This window comes from Hyperoodon ampullatus (genome assembly GCF_949752795.1).
Source record: "Hyperoodon ampullatus genome assembly, chromosome: 13".
In the NCBI taxonomy this organism is placed as follows: domain Eukaryota; kingdom Metazoa; phylum Chordata; class Mammalia; order Artiodactyla; family Ziphiidae; genus Hyperoodon; species Hyperoodon ampullatus.
In genome coordinates this window covers 8,801,162-8,821,570 of record NC_136926.1, presented here as the reverse complement: position 1 = coordinate 8,821,570, position 20,409 = coordinate 8,801,162, and the positions used below count along the sequence as shown (strand labels likewise).

The 20,409-nt window shown below is 41.9% G+C and overlaps 1 protein-coding gene across 1 annotated transcript in view; it reads left to right on the top strand.

Annotated features, from left to right (window-relative positions):
• P2RX7 (purinergic receptor P2X 7) overlaps positions 1-19,911 on the top strand; it is a gene marked incomplete at both ends in the record, with an annotated part of 50,550 nt that extends 30,639 nt beyond the window's left edge. Inside the window, 8 exons of the mRNA XM_079717275.1 lie at positions 441-521; positions 1,149-1,278; positions 4,806-4,942; positions 12,571-12,661; positions 13,929-13,994; positions 14,082-14,231; positions 15,979-16,080; positions 19,414-19,911. Coding sequence (XP_079573401.1) covers positions 441-521; positions 1,149-1,278; positions 4,806-4,942; positions 12,571-12,661; positions 13,929-13,994; positions 14,082-14,231; positions 15,979-16,080; positions 19,414-19,911 — 1,255 coding nt within the window. The remainder of the gene's footprint in view (positions 1-440; positions 522-1,148; positions 1,279-4,805; positions 4,943-12,570; positions 12,662-13,928; positions 13,995-14,081; positions 14,232-15,978; positions 16,081-19,413) is intronic.
• Between the last annotated feature and the right edge of the window lie 498 nt (positions 19,912-20,409).

Here is a 20,409-nt window from a genome sequence, read left to right as displayed (position 1 = left end):
TTTTCCTGAAGAGGTGGTTATTAAATGTTTACCAACATACCACCGTGTATAACTAAACATATAATTATATCAGAATGAGAAGTATTACAGTAAATGCCACGGGGTCTCTTTTGTTTTTTGTGGGGTTTTTTTGGCCATGCCACGTGGCTTGTGGGATCTTATTAGTTCCCTGACCAGGGATCGAACCCGTGCCCCCTGCAATGGAAGTGCAGAGTCCTAACCACTGGACCACCAGGGAATTCCTTCCACAGGGGTCTTAAGAAGGGAGAAATTCTTCCTGGAGAAGCTGGAGAATTTTGGAAGGTTTTTCCCACTGGATTGCATTTCTCTTCATCCATCATATTGACCCAAGCAAGAAACCAGAGTCTCTGGTTCATTAGCCCACTGACTCCTTTGGTCCCTGTAGTCACTGATCCCCATTTTTCATTTCTCTCTTTCAGGCCTGCGCTCTTGGGCAGTGCTGAAAACTTCACTGTGCTCATCAAGAATAATATCGACTTCCCCAGCCACAACTACACCACGTAAGCACCCAGAATGTCTGGCTATATTAGTTGTCTACCGCTGTGTAACAAATCACCCCAACACTTAGAAACTAAAAGCAACAAACTTTAATTTTCTCACATAGTTTCTGTGCATCCCAGAATGACATCTGGGTATGACTTCACTGGGCGGTTCTGGCTCAGGATCTCTCAGGTTGCAGTCAAGCTCTCATCTCCAGACTGGACTGGGGCTGGAGAATACTCTTCCAAGCTCACTCACACAACAGTCAGCAGGAGGGCTCAGTACTTCATCATGTGGACCTCTCCTTCAGACTGCTTGGGTGTCCTTAGGACACGGTGACCGGCTTTCCCAGAGCAAGAGATCCAAGCCAAAGAGCAAGCAGGCGAGACAGTAACCAAGATGAAAGCCATTGTATTTTATAATCTAATCTCAGAAGAGACACACTATCACTTCTGTCGTATACTATTGGTCACAGAGACCAACACTGTACGATATGAGAGGGGAATACACAAGGGTGTAAATCCCAGGAGGCAGAATCATTGGAGGCCCTCATGGTGCCCAGGTACCACATTGGTTCACTCCTATGAAAGAGATGGATTTCAGTTTTCAATAGAGATGTTTGTTTGTTTGCTTTCTATTATGTGCAGGAGAAACATCTTGCCGGATTTAAACGCCACTTGCACCTTTCACAAGACTCAGAATCCACAGTGTCCCATTTTCCGAATAGGAGATATCTTCCAAGAAACAGGAGATAATTTTTCAGATGTGGCAATTCAGGTTGGTGACGTCTTTGTACAGTGGGATGTAGGGGGGGCGGTCAAGTGATGGAGGATGACAAATGGCCAAGAGGCTGGACCACTGGGTCTTAATAATATGCTCCTATTTATTGAGCATTTTGTAAATTCATGCACGGTGACAAGGACTTTTCCTGCATCACCTCATCTAAACCCACAACAACTCTATGAGAGACACTCAGTGTATTCGTTTCCTGTGCCTGCTATACACAAATTTTGTGGCTTAAAACAACACATTTGGGCCTCCCTGGTGGCGCAGTGGTTGAGAGTCCGCCTGCCGATGCAGGGGACACGGGTTCGTGCCCCGGTCCGGGAAGATCCCACATGCTGCGGAGCGGCTGGGCCCGTGAGCCATGGCCGCTGAGCCTGTGCGTCCGGAGCCTGTGCTCCGCAACGGGAGAGGCCACGGCAGTGAGAGGCCCGCGTACTGCAAAAAAAAAAAAAAAAAAAAAAAAAAAAAAAAAAAAAAAAACACATTTTTTTTTTTATACTACTGGAGGTCAGAAGTCCAAAATGAGTTTCACTGGGCCAAAATCAAGATATCAGCAGAGATGTGCTCCCTCCGGAGGCTCTAGGGGAGAATCCATGTCCTTGCCTTTTCCACCTTTTAGAACCGCGTTCCTTCCATTTCTTGGCTCACAGCCCCTTCTTCCCGCTTCGAAGCCAGCAGCACAGCATCTTGCTCCAGTGCTCACACTGATTTCTTAGTCTGTGTCCAATCTCGCTCTGCCTCCCTCTTACAAAGACCAGTGTGTCTTCACAGGGCCCACCCAGAGAATCCAGGATAACTTCCTCATCTCCAGATCCTTACTTAGTCACACCTGCAGTCTCTTTTGCCATTTAAGGTAACATATTCAGAGGTCCAGGGATCAGGACCTAGGATTAGGAATATTTGGGGGACCATTACTCAGACTACCACACTTGGATTAGTTAGGATTCTTCTAGTTGCAAGTTATAGACATCCAACTCAAATGATGTAAGCAAAAAATAAATTAAAAAGTAATGTGGGGGCAAATAATAGAAACCAAACTCAAGTGGCTTAAGCAAAAAAGGAACCATATTAACTTGTGTAAAAAGACCAGGGGAAATGAACATTCTAGTATACCCAAGGCATCTTCCTACCTTGGGAGTTTTCTCTTGCTGTTCCCCTCTGCCTGGAACAGTCTGTCCCAGACATAGCATTAGCTGCCTCCTACACCTACTTCCAATATTTACTTAAATATAAGCTCAGTGAAGCTTTCCCTTACCGCTACATTTTTTTTTTTTTTTGCGATACGCGGGCCTCTCACTCTTGTGGCCTCTCCCGTTGCGGAGCACAGGCTCCGGACGCGCAGGCTCAGCAGCCATGGTTCACGGGCCCAGCCACTCCACGGCATGTGGGATCTTCCTGGACCGGGGCACGAACCTGTGTCCCCTGCATCGGCAGGTGGACGCTCAACCACTGCGCCACCAGGGAAGCCCCACTGCTACATTTAAAGCGACAATTTCCACCTCTATCCCAGCATGCCCTATGACCCTTTCCATGTTTATTTTTATCCTTGGCACCTAGCATTATCTGACATACTATATATTTTACATACCCATTTGTCTGTTGTCTATTTTCCCTGACTAGAATGTAAGTTCCATGATGGTAGGGACATTTAGCTTTTTTTTGGCGGGGGGGTGTTCATTTTTGTGTAATGTTCAGCCCATAATGGACACTCAATAAATATTTTTTGATTGAATGAAGAGTATGATAGATTTAGGCATAGCTGCCTCAAGGAACTCAAATGATGTCTTCAGGAATCTGACTCCTTTCATCTCTTGATTGTTTCCTTAATGATGATGTCATTCTCAGGCATATTCTCCACATGTCAAAGCAAAGCCACCAAAGCTCTAGCACTGTGCTATCCAATATGGTAGCCACAAGTCACATGAAGTGACTTAAACTTAATTAAAATTAAATAAAATTAAAATTTTATTTCCTTGGTCATACCAGTCTCATTTCAAGCATTCAATAACCACTGGCTATTGTACTATACAGCATGAATATAGAATATATCCAACATCGCAAAAAATCCTATTAGACAATGCTGCTTTAGACTTTCACACTCTATAGCTAGTGGTCCCAGCCAGTAGAGGACTTCTTTTCCTATGGTTCTGGCAAAATGTCTCAGGAAGAGCTCTGATTGGTCTACCTTGGGCCACATATCTATCCTGAATCAATCACCAGGTCCAGAAGGGAGCACTGTCCTGATTGGCCAGGCTTGAGTCATGTGCCCACTCCTGGGGCTTGGAGAGGACATAGCCCCATTCAAACCACTGAGAGTTCGGAAAGGTGTTTCCCAAAGGAAATTCCAGGTAGTTTTCCCAGAAAAAGGCAAATTGGATGCCAAGTGACAAAGGCATTAGATATTCACTGTAATATGTAGAGTGCTTGGCTTAGTGCCTGACAAAAAAATGGCAGTTGTGATTACTCTGTGTTATTTCCCCTTTCTCCAAGTCAGAGCCTCCTTGCTACTCATTTCTATATCCTCAGTATCTAGCATACTGTCTTGAAATGCCTAATTTCATTGATTCAAAGACATACCTTTTTTTCACTTTTAATAGTGTCAAAATCAGGAAGTGCTTTCAGTTGATGGAGTCTCACGGTTTAATCGACAGCATTTTTTTCTTAGAGGAACATTAAAAAAAAAAACCCTATGTGTCTTACAAGCAATGGTGTCTAAGATTCAGTGAAATATGATAGTCAGTACTCAAAAAAAAGTTTGTAGAAAAAAAGAAGTACCAAGTATAGGTAAGAGATTAACAGATTCTTTAGAAGTTTAGAGAAGAGAAAGGTCACCATGAATTGAGGGGCACAGGGGTGGCTGAGTGGGTGGGGAAGGATGTTTGCTGGGTCTTGAAGGATGAGGAGGATTTAGCTAGAGAGGTGAGTGGGAGAAACATTTCATTGGGAGAAAAGGTCAAGGGCCAAGATTTAAAAATTCAAAGCATACCAAGCAACTCCACTCCTAAGTATGTACCCACAAAAAATGACAACATATGTTCACACAAAAACTTGCACATAAATGTTCACAGCAGCATTATTCAAAATAGCCATAATAACCCAAGCGTCCATCAAAGGATGAATGAATAAACAAAATGTAGTATGCTCAATCAACGGAATATTCTTCCACCACAGTAAGGAATGAAGTACTGACACATGCTACAACATGGATGAACTTTAAAAGCATCATGCTAAGTGAAAGAAGCCAGACATAAAAGATCATATATTATATGATTTCATTCATATGAAAGTTCAGAATAAGGAACTCTGTAGAGACAAAAATAAATTGTAGCTGCCACAGTAGTAGTTGTATAAGTTAGATAGGGCTGCACTTATGGCTCTGAAATTTTTAATCAGCATTTTTTTTTTCCCTCAAAAGCCAATTTTTCCTTCAGGGGTCATCACAATGCAGGGAGATGTCTGATGGCTGCATAACCCATGTCCAGCGGGACTTAGAGATTGTCTCTCGTTGTCTTCCCCAGGGAGGAATCATGGGCATTGAGATCTACTGGGACTGCAACCTGGACAAGTGGTTCCATCACTGCCGTCCAAAATACAGTTTCCGTCGCCTTGACGACAAGAATGCCAAGGAGTCCTTGTACCCTGGCTACAACTTCAGGTAACAGTGCTCCAGGTCAGACTTGCCCAGTGACTGGCCACCCTTGGATCCCCAGGGACCTTCCAGGCCTGGCTGCATTGTATCCCCAGCAGCCAGCAAGACTAGTTTTGGTTCCCAGGGCAACAAGAGGAACGTAAAAGACTTCCTCTAAGAGCTAGGCAGTGACTGAATTTTTGTATGAATTATTAAAGAATTGCACACTCTTTGTAAGATAAAAACAAAACTTGGGAAACAGAGAAAAGCAGAGAGAAGAGGATAAAAATCACCCATAATTCCTCTATCCTGAGATAATTCAAGATCACCCTCTGGTGAATGTTCCTTCGTCTAACCAATTGTTTTGTGAGGCTTATATGAGATCATATCACATTTATAGTTTGGTATTCGGGGGGAGGTTTTCATATGCCATGTCACTCAAAATTCTTTGTGACCATCGCATTAATTATCATCGTATTCCATTGTGAGTGTAATGATAACATTAGCTACAACTTAGGGAGGGTATTCTATACACCAGGCATTTATATCACCATCACTAGACCTCACAACCACCCTGGAAGGTAGATATTAGTGTCCTGGGGAAAGCTGAGAAAGGTGAAATGATCTCCCCTAGACCCACAGCTAATAGTAGAAGCTCCATAATCCTAACCTAGATCACTAAGACCTTAAAACACACCCTTTCCCTTCCATCTCATAATTTTCTCACCATTCCGCCATTATTGGATATTTGGGGTATTTCTGATTTTTCTTTATAAATAACTCTGTAGTGTATTTCTCTGTACATATATCTTTGTTTGAATCCCAGATTATTTCCTTAGGATAAATTTCTAGAAGCAGAATTATTGGATCAAAGGTTATGAGCATTTTACCATATGCTTTCAGGTTTTAAAAAAACTATATGGCTATATTTTTCATTTCTCAGATTTATATTCAGTTCTTTTTCAAAGCCACCTATGATGGTTTCAGTGAGATCCATTCTTAGCTTATGGGTCCTACTCCTTTTGTCCAATCTACTGTATAACCCGTTTCACACTGAACTGTAGCAACTTGGATGGGATTTATCTTTGTGGGGCTTTGGAATATTTGTTGGTGGACTTCGGCAGAAATGATCTTGTGCAAAGTTTTGTGTGTGCCATGGGATATGGAGACATTCCTCTGGGGTGATGATTTAATTTTGTAGTTGTTCCTGCCAGGACTGTATGGCATCTATCAATTACAAACCAGCTTTTAGTTTAACTTCTTGGTGCTGGATGTCTTCACTCCACTAGAAGTATCCCATCCCTGCTTCCTTGCTAAGTAGGGCATCTGCAGCCTCAGCTCCTTTCCCAAGAAGTATGTTAAGACTCTAGCTGCTCAGATACAAATCTGACCTGGTACTCCTAGGGTTCACGCGGCTTTAGTCCCCACTTACCACTCATCTCTAGCACCTGCCCTTCCTTGTTTTGAGCTCGATAATATATTGATATGACTTTAAAAAATACTTTATCTTGCACTCCTTTGTGTAAGTGCAGTGGGTTGGGAGGTGGTGGTGGAGGTGGTGAGGCAGCCTGCCATCTTGACTGGAAATCCTTTTGGTGAGAACTTTTTTTAAAAAATAAATTTATTTATTTTTGGCTGCGTTGGGTCTTCGTTGCGGTGCGCGGACTTTTCATTGTTGTGGCTTCTCTTGTTGCGGAGCACGGGCTCTAGGCACGTGGGCTTCAGGAATTGTGGCTCGTGGGCTCTAGAGCGCAGGCTCAGTAGCTGTGGCACACGGGCTTAGTTGTTCCGCGGCATATGAGATCTTCCCGGACCAGGGCTCGAACCGTGTCCCCTGCATTGGCAGGCGGATTCTTAACCACTGTACCACCAGGGAAGCCCAGTCTCCTGATACCTTGGGTAACATTGCTCCCTCACTGCAGTTTTGTCTAATTTTTAAGGTTCTTTGTAGTACATCGCCTATGCTTCTAGCTTCTGGACTTCAACCCTATGAATTCACTAGAATTCTGGTTCATTTTCACTCTTAAGCTAGCTAGTGCTGGTTTTGTGCTGATCTATTCTTGTTTTGATGCTCTGCACAGTTCAATCCTCCGCTCCTGACTTTTTCCCGTTGGTGATCTTGTGCCCCTAACTTTGTTTCCATGTTACCTCCTACATCTGGATAATTTTTTCAGCCTGTCCCTACAACACTGGGCCAGCAGTAATTTGACCTCTCAGTTTGAGGTTTATAACACAGTCTCCATGACCTTTCATTTCCTGTGGGAGCCAGGCAGGGTTCTGTGACTGTGGTTATTATGGCTGGTCATTTTGTGCTCTGGTTCCAGACACAAAGCAGGCTTTTGCTGTTTCCTTTACAGAGAGAGTTGCTGAGTATATCCCTTGGTTATACAATTTGCTTAAGAAGCTGGTAAGATGTTGATACTGGCATTCTTCATTCATTAAATATATATTGAAGACAAAAATATTTGTTGCCCCAATGGGTATACATTGGTAAACAAAATAGACAAGTTACTGCTTAGCATATATCCTAATAGGACATGACTATACATATAAGACAAAAATATAATTAAAAAACTCCAATAAAAATATAATAAAAAACATCATTAGTCACCAGGGAAATGCAAATTTAAACCACAATGAAATATAATGACATGCCCACCAGAATGACTAAAATTAAAAACACTGGAAATTCCAAAGGCTGGCAAGGAGGAGGAACAACTGGAATTCTCCTACTTTTCTGGTGGGGGTGTAAAATGGTACAATCACATTAGAGACTTGTTGGGAAGTTTCTTATAAAGGTAAACATACATCTATCCTCTAAACCAGGAATCCCACTCTTAGGTATTTACCCAAGAGAAAGGAAACATATCTCCACAAAAAGATTTGCACATGAATGTTCACAGCATCCTTACTCATAATAGGCAAACCCCAGAAAGAACCCAAATGTGCAATAATAGGTGAATGGAGAGATAAATTGTGATATATTTATATAATAAAACACTACTTAACATAAATAAAAATGGAAGAAATTACTGATACACACATCAACATAGATGAATCCCACAGACGTTACGTTGAGTGAAAGAAGCCAGACCTGAACGAGTACATTCTATGATGCCATTTATATGAAGTACAAGAACAGGCAAACTTATCTGTGATGATAAAAGATAGAACAATGGGGCTTCCCTGGTGGCACAGTGGTTGAGAGTCCGCCTGCCGATGCAGGGGACACGGGTTCGTGCCCCAGGCCGGGAAGATCTCACATGCTGCGGAGCGTCTGGGCCCGTGAGCCATGGCCACTGAGCCTGCACGTCCGGAGCCTGTGCTCCGCAATGGGAGAGGCCACAACAGTGAGAGGCCCACATACCGCAAAAAAAAAAAAAAAAAAAAAAAAAGATAGAACAATGGCTGCTGGGCTGGGGTTTGGGGGTAGGAAGGAGAAGTAGGAACCAATTGGAAGGGAGCACAAGAGTTTTCTGGGGTAATGGAATGTTCTAGATGTTGGTAGGGATGTAGGTTACAAAGAGTATTCATTTGTCAAAACTCATTGAATTGAACCCTTAGGACTTGTGCATTTTATTATTATATGTTAGTTATACCTCAATAGAACAAACAAATTCAACAAAACCATTTCAGATGATGATAAATGCTTCAAAGAAAATCAAACAAGATAGTGTGATGGGGGTGTGGGGAAATGCAACCAGAAAAGGCCTCTCCAAGCACAGGATAGGACCCCCATAGGCATCATGCACTTTCCTGAGGACTGAATTTTCCTAGTTAAGAAGAGAAACTGTACACATAGGAGTCCATGTTAGGGAATCAACTTGCAAACATATTAGCTTCTCTGAATACTTTTAGTACTAATGGTCTGGACCAGTGGTTCTCAAAGTGTGGGTCCCCATATCAGCGTCATGTGGTATTTTGTTAGAAATGTAAATTCTCAGGCTCTACCCCAGACCTACTGAATCAGACACTCTGGGGATTGTCTTCATAAGCCTTCTAGGTTATTCTAATGCAAACTTAAGTTTGAGAATCACTAATCTAGACCCTCGATACTCAAATGTGATCCTGGAACCAGCAATATGGGCCTCACATGGGAGCCTGTTATGATGTACAATCTCAGCCCCCACTCTCAATTTACTGAGTCAAAATCTGCATCTTAAGATTCCCAGGAGATTCATGTGCACATTAAATTTTGAGAAGCACTGGTCTAGACTATATTTTCTAGCATCCCAAACATACTTTCTTCTTAGATGATTCATCTGACTATATTTTCTTTCTACAACCAGGTTGCTAGCTGCCTGGGAGAATGAATAAAATAAAGTGTCTACTTACTCTGAGCATGCAAGTACAGGCCAAAGTACACGTGCACGTGCAAACACACACACACACACATTCACTGCTTCCTAACTCTTCTGCTAGCACTCTTATTGAGTTCTGGAGGGGTCCACTTAAGCAAATGGCTCTATTTATATTTTACTTAAAGCAGCATCATTAACTGGGAAGCAGGCTTCAAATTTTGTTTTTGTTTTTGGGCTGCACAATGTTCTGAAAGTTGAGACATTCTACATAAAAATATGGACTTCCTACTTTTTTTGAAAATTAAACTATTTGAAAACAATCAAACCATTTGACAACACTGGCTTCATATTCCACAGGGAGCACTCAGCTAGAGCTGAGTATCAGTGGTTCCCTTTAGAAAGGGCATGTGGCTCTTGGTTTGCCACGGTCCTCACCACTCCTTATTGCCTCTTACCTGGCTGCATCACTCATTTCTGTTATCTGGCCCCTATAGGCATTTGAGTTTGAGACCCTTGGCTAAAGGCTGGCTGAGATCAAGATGTAAGAGGATTTTGCCTTCTCCGGGTCAGTGGAATTTCATCCAGGGCCCTGAAACCAGCTCCTAGTTTAGGTAATGTTTTGATCATTCCCAGCTGCTCTACTGAGTAGGCTTGTGGCCATTAGCAAAAAGAGAGGCCTGGATCAGTGGTCCCCGACTGCCCTCACAGGCTGTTTTTTCAGCAATCAGCAGACGCATGCAGGGCAATGTACCAATCAGATGTTAACAAATGTTCTTCAAGTCGCTGAGCTAAGCCTAAGAACATTAGCTCCTGGAGAGATCTGAGCTTTCTGAAGAACTGGTTGTCATGTTAATATTCTTTTAGAACAAAGTTTTAGATCATTGGTTCTCTGGAATAAGCACCAGAAGAAATCTTTAGCCAAAAATAAAATGTCAAGATCTGACGGGTAACTGGACAAGTTATTTTCAAATAGCCACACAAAAGGGAAAGAAGTTAGAGGTTATATGAGGTTTATGAGAAAATATAACTTTCTAAAACATAGGAAGTTGAAGGAATTGATCACGTTGCAGAATTTTGTCCTTTACCAAAAGATCCATGGCTTCTTCAATTATTCAGTTTATTTACAAGATGTGTAAAGCAGGGAAGACCCACACAGAATAAAATGCCTGATGTGCTTCTCTGCTTCTCAGAATGGGTGTGTGTGTGTATTCATTTCCTATGGCCGCTATAACAAATTACCACAAACTTGATGGCTTTAAACAACAGAAATTTAACTCTCACAGTTCTGGAGGCCAGAAGTCCAAAATCAAGGTGTCAGCAGGGACATACTCCCTCTAAAGTCTCTAAGGGAGGATCTTTCCTTGCCTCTTCTAGCTTCTGATGGCTCTAGGTGGTCCTTAACTTGTGGCTGCATCCCTCCAGTATCTGCCTCCGTCTTTACATGACCTTCTCCTCTGTGTTTCTGTTTCAACTCTCCCTTTCCTTTTTCTTATAAGGATACAGCCGTTGGATTTAAGACCCACCCTAAATCCAGGATGATCTCATCTTGAGACCCTTAATCCATTTACATCTGCAAAGATCCTATTTCCATATAAGGTCACATTCACAGGTGCAGGGGTTAGGCACTTGGACTTATCTTTTTGGGGGGCCATTATTCAACCCACTACAGAGTGTAAAAACATCCTTGCCCAGGGCCTGGTGTTCTGAGTGTGGCCCACTGATCACCTGCATCAGAACCACCTGGTACCTTTCCTGGAAATAGATTCCTAGAAACACCTCAAACATTTTGAAACCACCCTTTGGGAGTGAGGCCCAGGAATCTGCCTTTTGAACACACTTCCCAAGTGATTCTTGCCCTCGGTTTGAGAACCACTGTACCAAGACCCTGAAAGCAGAAATTCAAGTATTTACTATACAATGTTAACCTTCCAGCAAAACAGCTTGCATAGAGAGATAATGCAACCCTGGGGCATGGAGTGGTGATGCATGCTTGCTTTGTATTTTAAAAAACAAATCAATTAATAGAGCAGAAGAAAGTACTGTCATGGAATGAGAACAATCAGATGCAAAGAAACTGAAACGCCGTTGGCCAGAAACAGGCACTGAAGCACCTGAGACTATCTAACTGATCTCAATGTCAGATCGTGAGTTTAAAAAGAATAAGAATTTCAGATGTTCCATACTATACTCTGGCAGAGCATCTGTTTTCTGTTTTCTTCTCTCCCCACACCTGTAAATAGATTATGAATTAATAACTCAAAGAAAATATATGTCCTTACCTAAAAACAACCACCAAAAGTGGTAAGAGGGAGGGTCAGATTTAAAAGTTTTGTGAGGCATGTGGCTTAAGCCTTCCTAATTATTCATGGAAAACAAAACATGCCACTTTCCCTGACTGTAGCACTGATTTGGGTTGCATATTTTGGGTGACTGTGATTTGTGCCCAGGTCTTAATTTGTAAAGGTGACTGAGTGATAACACAGAGAAGTCAATGCCCTTGAAAGAAGAATTTCCCGAGAGATGGGGCACACAGGGCCACAGGGGGAAGCACCAGGTTTGGTCAGCGGTTAGCAGGAGAAAGGGGAAAGCACAGCCCAGAGCCTTTACTGTGTTTTCTGTGGGAAAGGCAAGGCAGGGCAGGGGAAACAGCTTAGGATTGGCTAGTTTGAGTAATGTTGGTGGGCTCTGGGCTACAGGGGTGGTCTCTGGTTGTCTGGTACCTGGCCCTGGGCAAGTTAGGGCAGGGGAAATGTTGGCTGGGTGTGTGAAAGTTAGATACAGGAGGTGGCTGGAGATGTGGACTCGCAAAAGCTGGATTGCAGGGGGCATGTAAACAACATTGTCGGCTAGTTTGGCCCTGGTGATAATGGATGCCAAACAGACAAATACAGAATCTTAAGAAAACACAGTTAGAGCAGATTGCTGAGGGGCACCTGTTCCCAATCCATTCATTAGTATCTAAGATTCATCCTCCCCCTCTTTGTTCTAGAAGCTAAACTTTTCCCTCTTACAGAATGATCAGAGTGCCTGAAGTTACTTTTTTTAAATTTCTCTTGTTGTTAACCCTGTATTGGTTAAAAATTGTTCATTTTAATCTTAAACTAAAACACAGACTTTCCATCATCCTGTGATGCTGGAGGTAGAGAAGGTGACGTGGGGAAGTGGTGCCTTGGTTCCAGGTGAAGAGAGAGAGAATTTCATGGTTTTGGATTGTGTTCTTCCCTTTGCCAACCACAGCAGAGCTAGAAGATGGACAAAGAAGACTAGATTGGCTACTGTTTCGGTTTTTCTTTTCATAAAATACCAGCACTTCCAGATAGATCTTTATAAATATGTTTCCTTTTCCTCCTACAGATATGCCAAGTACTATAAGGAAAATAATACCGAAAGGCGGACCCTGATAAAAGCCTTTGGGATCCGTTTTGACATCCTGGTTTTTGGCACCGTAAGTCTCTTCTCGCTTTCAGCTACTGGCATCTCCTTTCCTATGACTGTGTCTTAATTATTGCTGTAGTGTCTCAAAGGGTGAATGTTTTGGTCATAGTCGTTAGCTGGCACTGTGCATCTTGCATGTGGGATCAGAGAGGGGGAAGAAATGTCATTGTTCATGGACAAGTCATCTAATGAGTACAAGAGTGGGCTTGGGGAAAAAACCTAATACTCAATTTCCCATATACTCTGATGCTTAAAAGAGAGAGAGAAAGAAATCCCTCTGCAAAATACTTTGTAAGGAATCCAATTCAAATGGGCTTAGGAAAAAGGAAGTCTTTTTTTTTAGTTCACATAACTGAAAAATCCAGAGGCAATTTTCAGGCTTCAGGCATCATGAATCCAGATGTCTTAACAACATCATCAGGAAGCTGCCTCCCTCCATCTCTTACATTTGTTCTCTGTTTTGGTGTCATTCACAGCAGGTCATCTCTATGCAGTGGTGTCAGCAGCTACTTATACCTTAGCAATTTAGCAACCTCAGTGAAAAGAGAACATCTCAGCAAAAGCCTCAGCAGATGCCACTGACTTTGACTGGCCCTATATGGGCCAGGTGCTCACTGCTGAACTGTGACCAGGGTCACTTGCAATGGCTGGTCTTACACCAGCCCTGAACCAGCCCCTTCCCCGCAAACGACATGGACTGAGTATGGACACAGACGGTTCTCCAAAGAAAAACGGGCATGCTGTCTCCAGGAGGGGATGCTGGGTATACAAAAATCAACAGATGCCCACATACCTTGTCTGACAGCGTATTATTTATGTAACATGGTGATAAGCACCACAAGAATCGATGAGATATAGTGAGAGGACGCAAAGACACTGAGAATAAAAACCACAGGGACATCTATGGGAAGAGTTTGTGCAGACATTCCTTCCCTGTTTCCAAAGTAATCTCAAATCACTTTTAGGGAAAGTTCTTTTGATACCCTCACCTTGAATGGAAAAAAAAACTTTCAATGGTTCTCCTCTCAATGTGTGAGTTCCAGTGCTTATTTGTTTAAAACATCCATGTTTTCAAGCACATCCTGAAAGGCAGAAGCAGGAGGAATGGGATTCATATTTTCAGTCTCCTTAATCTTTGTTGCCGTGAACACTTTGGATGCATCTGTCAAATTCACGGCACTAGACTCCCTCCTCTGCTGGAACTTACAATTACATGTTAGAGCAAAAGAGCATTGCTCTGAATTTCAACCGGGTAACCTTTTGTACTCTGTTTCCAGGGAGGAAAATTTGACATTATCCAGCTGATCGTGTACATTGGTTCAAACCTCTCTTACTTTGGTTTGGTAAGGGATTCTCTTTCTCACATTTTATGAAAATGATTTGGCAAAAGGAAGTTTCACTGACATGGTGCTTGTCTGGGTTTTTCCCAGGCCACTGTGTTCGTTGACTTTCTCATCAACACTTACTCAAATAAATGCTGTCGAACCCGTATTTATCCCTGTTGCAAGTGCTGTGAACCCTGTGCAGTCAATGAATACTACTACAGGAAGAAGTGTGAATCCATTGTGGAGCCAACGCAGGTAAGGCTTGCTGCGTCTATGGGATGTTAAAACACCTGTATGGCCCATTGGACCACGGAGAAGTATGCAAAAATAAGGCCAAAATCATAGGTGTAATCAATCCCATGGTGGATAATTCTCTGGACTCTACCCCAATCCACCATCTCTCAGATGAATCCTTTAGTTTTAGTGAAGAACAGACACAAAAGTGGGGAAGCAAGATATAGGGAAAACAAATTTTTATGCTCCAGGATTTGTCAGTTTTGTCAGATTTATTAAATTGGTTGTGCAAAAAAAGTATAATGACTTTGGAGAACAATTTGTAAATCCAGTAACATTTAAATGGGACATACTTACAGCCTGGCATTTCCACTTCTCTATACCTGCCTTAGAGAAACACTCACATGGGTACCCACGTAGTACACATGTACAATATGACCATCACAGTGCTGTTTGTGACAGTGCCCAAATGTCCAATAGGTGAATGGTGAAATAAACTATGATAAATCCATAGTAAGGAATGCCTGGTACCAGTTTTTTAAAATGAGGTAGATTATAATAAAAGCAAACGTTTACATAGCATTTCCAGTGCTACGTATACATTAACTCACTGAATCTTCATATAACCCTACAGGTAGGTTTACGGGATTATGATTATTAGCAGAACTCTAGATAGGTGCTACTATTATCTCTTTCTATAGATGAGGCAATTGAGGCACAGGAAGGTTAAATAATTTGCCCAAAGTCATACAGTTAGTAAGTGGCAGAGCTGAAATTCCAACTCAGGCAGGCTGGTTTCAGAATCCATGTTTATAACCACTATGTTATAGGTACTGGCATGAGTAAATATCCAAGACATTTGTTGACAGGAAAAAAGCAAACTATGGAACAATATATATGGTATCATATATAGGTTAAAAAGCAACAATACATACAAACTAATTCTATGTTTTTTCTACAGGTATATTATATATGTCCATTTATATACACACATATATAGATTCTGTATATTTTCTACATGTATTATACACACACATATAAATGTGTGTGGGGAGGTAATATACATATAAAAAAAGGTACTGGACACTCATAAAAGTGATAACAGTGATTGCTTCTGGAAAGGAGCCTAGGATGGGGGAGTAGTCAAATTTTAGTTCATCTGTATGGTTTTGATTTGATTAATTTGGAATTTACTACATTGACTCCATGATTTCCTCCAATCAAAGGGAAATCGCTGGTATTTAAAAACAACAGAGGGTTTCTTTCTTTTATCCAAGAACACTGCTGTCCTTTTTTAGCAGCTGAATGCACAATTCATTGTTCATTGTACAAGTATTTGCAATTAAAGTAAAAGTTCATCTTTGCAACTAAAATTAATCACCATTTCATGGCCCAAGATGGGATGAAATTTAATGAAAATATAAATAATTTAAGATTCAATAGTATAACGTTCTGGAGATATTCAACCTAGAGTAACTGAAATTGAGGGAACACAACAAAGGAATTTTACATAGCACTTGGGGGACCTAGAGATATGAGGCAGTAAGCTGTGGATACTCTAAATCTACAAATTAAGGTGCTTGGGGATCAATTTCTGATTTACCTTTAGACTCGGAATCATTCTTTCTTCGTTAGCAAGAGTTTTTGGTTAGCTTGTGTAACAGGTTGTCATTTGGAAATAGGAATAACAGTTGCCTTTAGATACGTTCAGATATGCAATTCGTGATTCTGAACTAAAATTGGTAACCTTTTAATCTTTATTTCCTAGACATTAAAATATGTGTCCTTTGTGGATGAACCCCACATTAGGATGGTAAACCAAAGGCTACTTGGGAGAAGTCTGCAAGACGTTGAAGGTGAAGAAGTGCCAGTAAGTTATTTCGTCTTTTTTTTTTATCTCGGTCATGCCGCACAGCATGCAGGATCTTAGTTCCCCAATCAGGGATCGAACCCGTGTCCCCTGCAGTGGAAGCACAGAGTCCTAACCACTGGACCGCCAGCAAATTCCTGTAGTCTTTTTTTCTTTTTTAAGAGAAAAATTACTATTTTATTTATTTGTTTGTTTTTGGCTGCATTGGGTCTTCGTTGCTGCGTGCTGGCTTTCTCTAGTTGCGGTGCGTGGGCTTCTCATTGTGGTGGCTTCTCCTGCTGCGGAGCATGGGCTCTAGGCGCATGGGCCTCAGTAGTTGTGGCACACGGGCTTAGTTGCTCCGCGGCATGTGGGATCCTCCCGGACCAGGGCTCGAACCCGTGTCCCCTGCACTGGCAGGTGGATTCCTAACCACTGCGCCACCAGGGAAGCCCAAAACTTACTATTAAATATAAATATATCTAAAAATGTGTATAAATCACAATTGATGACAAAGTAAACCACATGTAACACATGTAACCAGCACCCAGATTTAAAAAGTGACTATTACTAGCAGAAGTCCCTTTTATGCCTCCAAATTACTACCTTCCCTTAAAAGTAGTCATTATCCTGTATTCAAGGTTAGCTTTACCTCTTCTAGTATTTTTTTATTTAAAAATTATTTTATTTTATTTTTTTATTTTTTTAAAAATTTTAATCCTATAGTATGTATTCATTACATACTCTGTTGAGTATCTGGCTTCCTTCCCTCAATATTATTTTTGTGAGAGTCATCCATGATGTTGTGTATAGCAATGGTTCATTCTCGTTGTATAGTTTCCGTTTTATAAACATTCAATTTATTTATCCATTCTATTGTTGAATGAACTACCTATTTGGGTAGTTTCCACTTTGGGGTTCATGCCAACGATGCTGCTGCAGTAAACGTATGGCACCTAAGAGTGGAACTGCTAAGTCATAAGGCAGGTGTGTGTTCAGCTTTAGTAGATACTACCTGACAGTTTTTTGAAGTGGGTGTTCTAATTCACACTCCCCCCAGCAGTTTTGGCTGCTGGACATCTTCACTAACGGCATTAGTTTTCTACAGCTGCCATAATAAATGACCACAAACTAGGTAGCTTGGAACAACAGAAATTTATTCTCTCACAGTTCTGGAGGCCAGAATTCTGAAATCAAAGTCTGAAATCAAGGTGTCAGCAGGGCTGTGCTCCCTTTGAAGGCTCTAGGGGAGGTTCCTTTCTTGCTTCTTCCAGCTCCAGGAGTTTATTACACCTGTTAGGATGTCCAGTACAATACTGAATAGAAGTGATAAGACCAAGCATCTTTGTCTCATTCCCTGTCTCAGGAAGAAAGTTTTTTATTTCACTATAGTACTTGCTGTAGGTCTTTTTTTTTTTTTTCCGGCCTCCCCCCCCGTCTTGCGGGATCCTAGTTCCCAGACCAGGGATTGAACCCGGCCCACCACGTTCTAACCACGGGACCGCCAGGGAAGTCCCTGCTGTAGGTTTTTGAAGAATGCTCTATCAGATTAAGAAAATTCCCCTCTGCTCCTAGTTTACTAAGAATTTTTATCATGAATGGATACTGAATTTTAAAATAATGTGTTTTTTCTGCTTCTTTCCAAATAATCAATGAGTTTTCTTCTGTCATGTGGTGCATTACACTGATTGGTTTTCAAATATTAAGCCAACCTTGCAGGAACCTGCAATAACATCAGTTTGAGTGCGATGTATGATTCTTTGTATTTACTGCTGGATTCAATTCACTAATATTTAAGAAGTTTACATCTCTTCTTGAGAGAGTCTGGCCAAAGTTTTTCCACTCTTGTAATGTTTTTATCAGATCTGGGTATAAAGTGAACTCCTGTGTGTTGGGGTGGGTGTGGTAATATACACATAACCTAAAATTTACCATTTTAATCATTTTAAAGTGTGAAGTTCAGGGACTTCCCTGGTGGTCCAGTGGTTGGGACTCCGTGCTCCCAATGCGGGGGGCCCGGGTTTGATCCCTGGTCGGGGAGATGTATCCCACATGCTGCAACTGGAAGAGCCCACGTGCCGCAACTAAAAATCCTGCATGCTGCAGCGAGGATCCTGTGCACAGCGGCGAGGATCCCGCGTGCTGCGGCTGGGAGCCGGTGTAGCCAAATAAATAAATAAATACACAATTTTTTTAAAGAGGAAAAAAAATAAAGTGTACAGTTCAGTGACATTTAGTATATCCACAATGCTGTGCAACCATCACCACTATCTAGCTCCAGAGCCTTTTCACACCCCAAAAGGAAACCTTGTATCCATTCAGCAGCCACTACTCACTCACTTCTCCCCAGCTCTTGGCAACCACTAATCTGCTTTCTGTAGATTTCTGTATACATGGATTTACCTATTCTGGACATTTCATGTAAACTGAATAATACAATATTTGTCCTCTTATGTCTGGCTTCTTTCATTTAGCATAATGTCAAGGTTCCATCCATGTTTAGCTAAACATCCATGTTTAGCATTTGTCAGCATTTCATTCCTTTTTACAGCTGAATAATAGTCCATTGTATAAACATAACATTTTTTTAATCCATTCATCCATTGATGGACACTTAGGTTATTTTCACCCTTTGGCTATTATAATAGTGCTGCTGTGAACATTCATGTACAAGAACCATTCAACTTTAATGTACTTAACTCAGACTTTCTTTGTCTGGTGAATGAAGGTATATGTCACAAAGAATAGACATAAATGATGGCAATTACGGCAACTTCCACTGGAGGATAACAAATGGATTTTTTCAGAAAAGAGAGCACGGTGAGAAAGGAGAAAGCAGAGCTAAGTCAACAAATATTTACTGTCTACTATGCGTGGGCACTGTCCTAGGCATTGGGAATACAGGCAGTAAACAAAGCAAACATGGCCCCTGCTTTCATATAGAAGAAGAATCATTAAGTAAACATATCAATTCATAAGATCATTTCCTCATAACAAACATAGAACATCATTATGTGATAAGAGAATGACCTGGGAGGAGGGGAACTACCTAGATCAGGTGGTCAAGGCAAGAAGGTCTCTCCAAAGAGATATATGTATTGAGGCCTGGCTTTTCTGAATTTCACTTTCCAAATCTGTAAAATGGAGATCAGAACACATATCTCACGAAGTTCTCCGAAAGCTTAGATGAGGCAATGCTTGCAAAACACAGTCCTGATATATACCTTTAATAAATGATAGCTCCTAGTATTAATGTAATATTAAATGTAACTTTATAAGTTAATAATAAAATTAAAGAACCTAGAACCCTAGGGGTTGTCAGTGCTGATGGGTTTGGAAACTTGCCTTTTTCAGAGACCCCCGATGGACTTCACAGACCTGTCCAGGCTGCCTCTGTCTCTTCACGAGCCACCCCCCATTCCTGGACAACCAGAGGCTATCCAGCTGCTCAGTGAAAGGGCAACCCCTAGACCCAGTGACTGCCCGAACTGGTGCCAGTGCGGAAAGTGCCTCCCATCCCAACTCCCTGAGAGACAAAGATGCTTGGAGGAGCTGTGCTGTCGGAAAAAGCTGGGTGCCTGTATCACCACCTCGGAGCCGTTCAAGAAGCTTATCCTGTCCAGACATGTCCTGCAGTTCCTCCTGCACTACCAGGAGCCCTTGCTGGTGCTGGATGCAGATTCTACCAACAGCCAGCTGCGGCACTGCGCCTACAGGTGCTATACTACGTGGCGCTTTGGCTCCCAGGACCTGGCTGACTTTGCCATCCTGCCCAGCTGCTGCCGCTGGAGGATCCGGAGGGAGTTTCCCAAGACGGAAGGCCAGTACAGTGGCTTCAAGAGTCCTCACTGATGTGCTGAGCAGTCATGTAACATTGCCTTTGCTTGCACCTTGAGCTTCCCCTGCAAAGATGTGTGTCCGGATTTTCAGCCAAAGGGAAATGTGCTTTCCTCCTCCCCCAGCTCTGTATGTGTCAGAGAGCAAAGTGATCAGGGTAAACAAACAGCAAATAAACTAGAATCCCTCAGCATGGACTGAGAGTCAAGAGATTCAGATTTATATCTCCATTCTATCCCTAGGAAGTTGTGTAATCCTAGGCCTTTAACCTCTGTACCTCAGCTGCCTTATTATCCAATCTATTGTTTCACAGGGATATTAGGAGAGCAAATTGAGACAGTGTACACAAACTCTCTTATTAACGCATAAAGAGCTACATGAATATGAAGCAGCTCATTTTGAGGTGAGACTAGGATAACGTCCAACTATCAACAAACCCTTGGGTCCTGGTTAAAGAATGGGGAGGATTAAAAGTTTTGGCACAAATTTTTTGGCATTTGTCCTATAGGACCT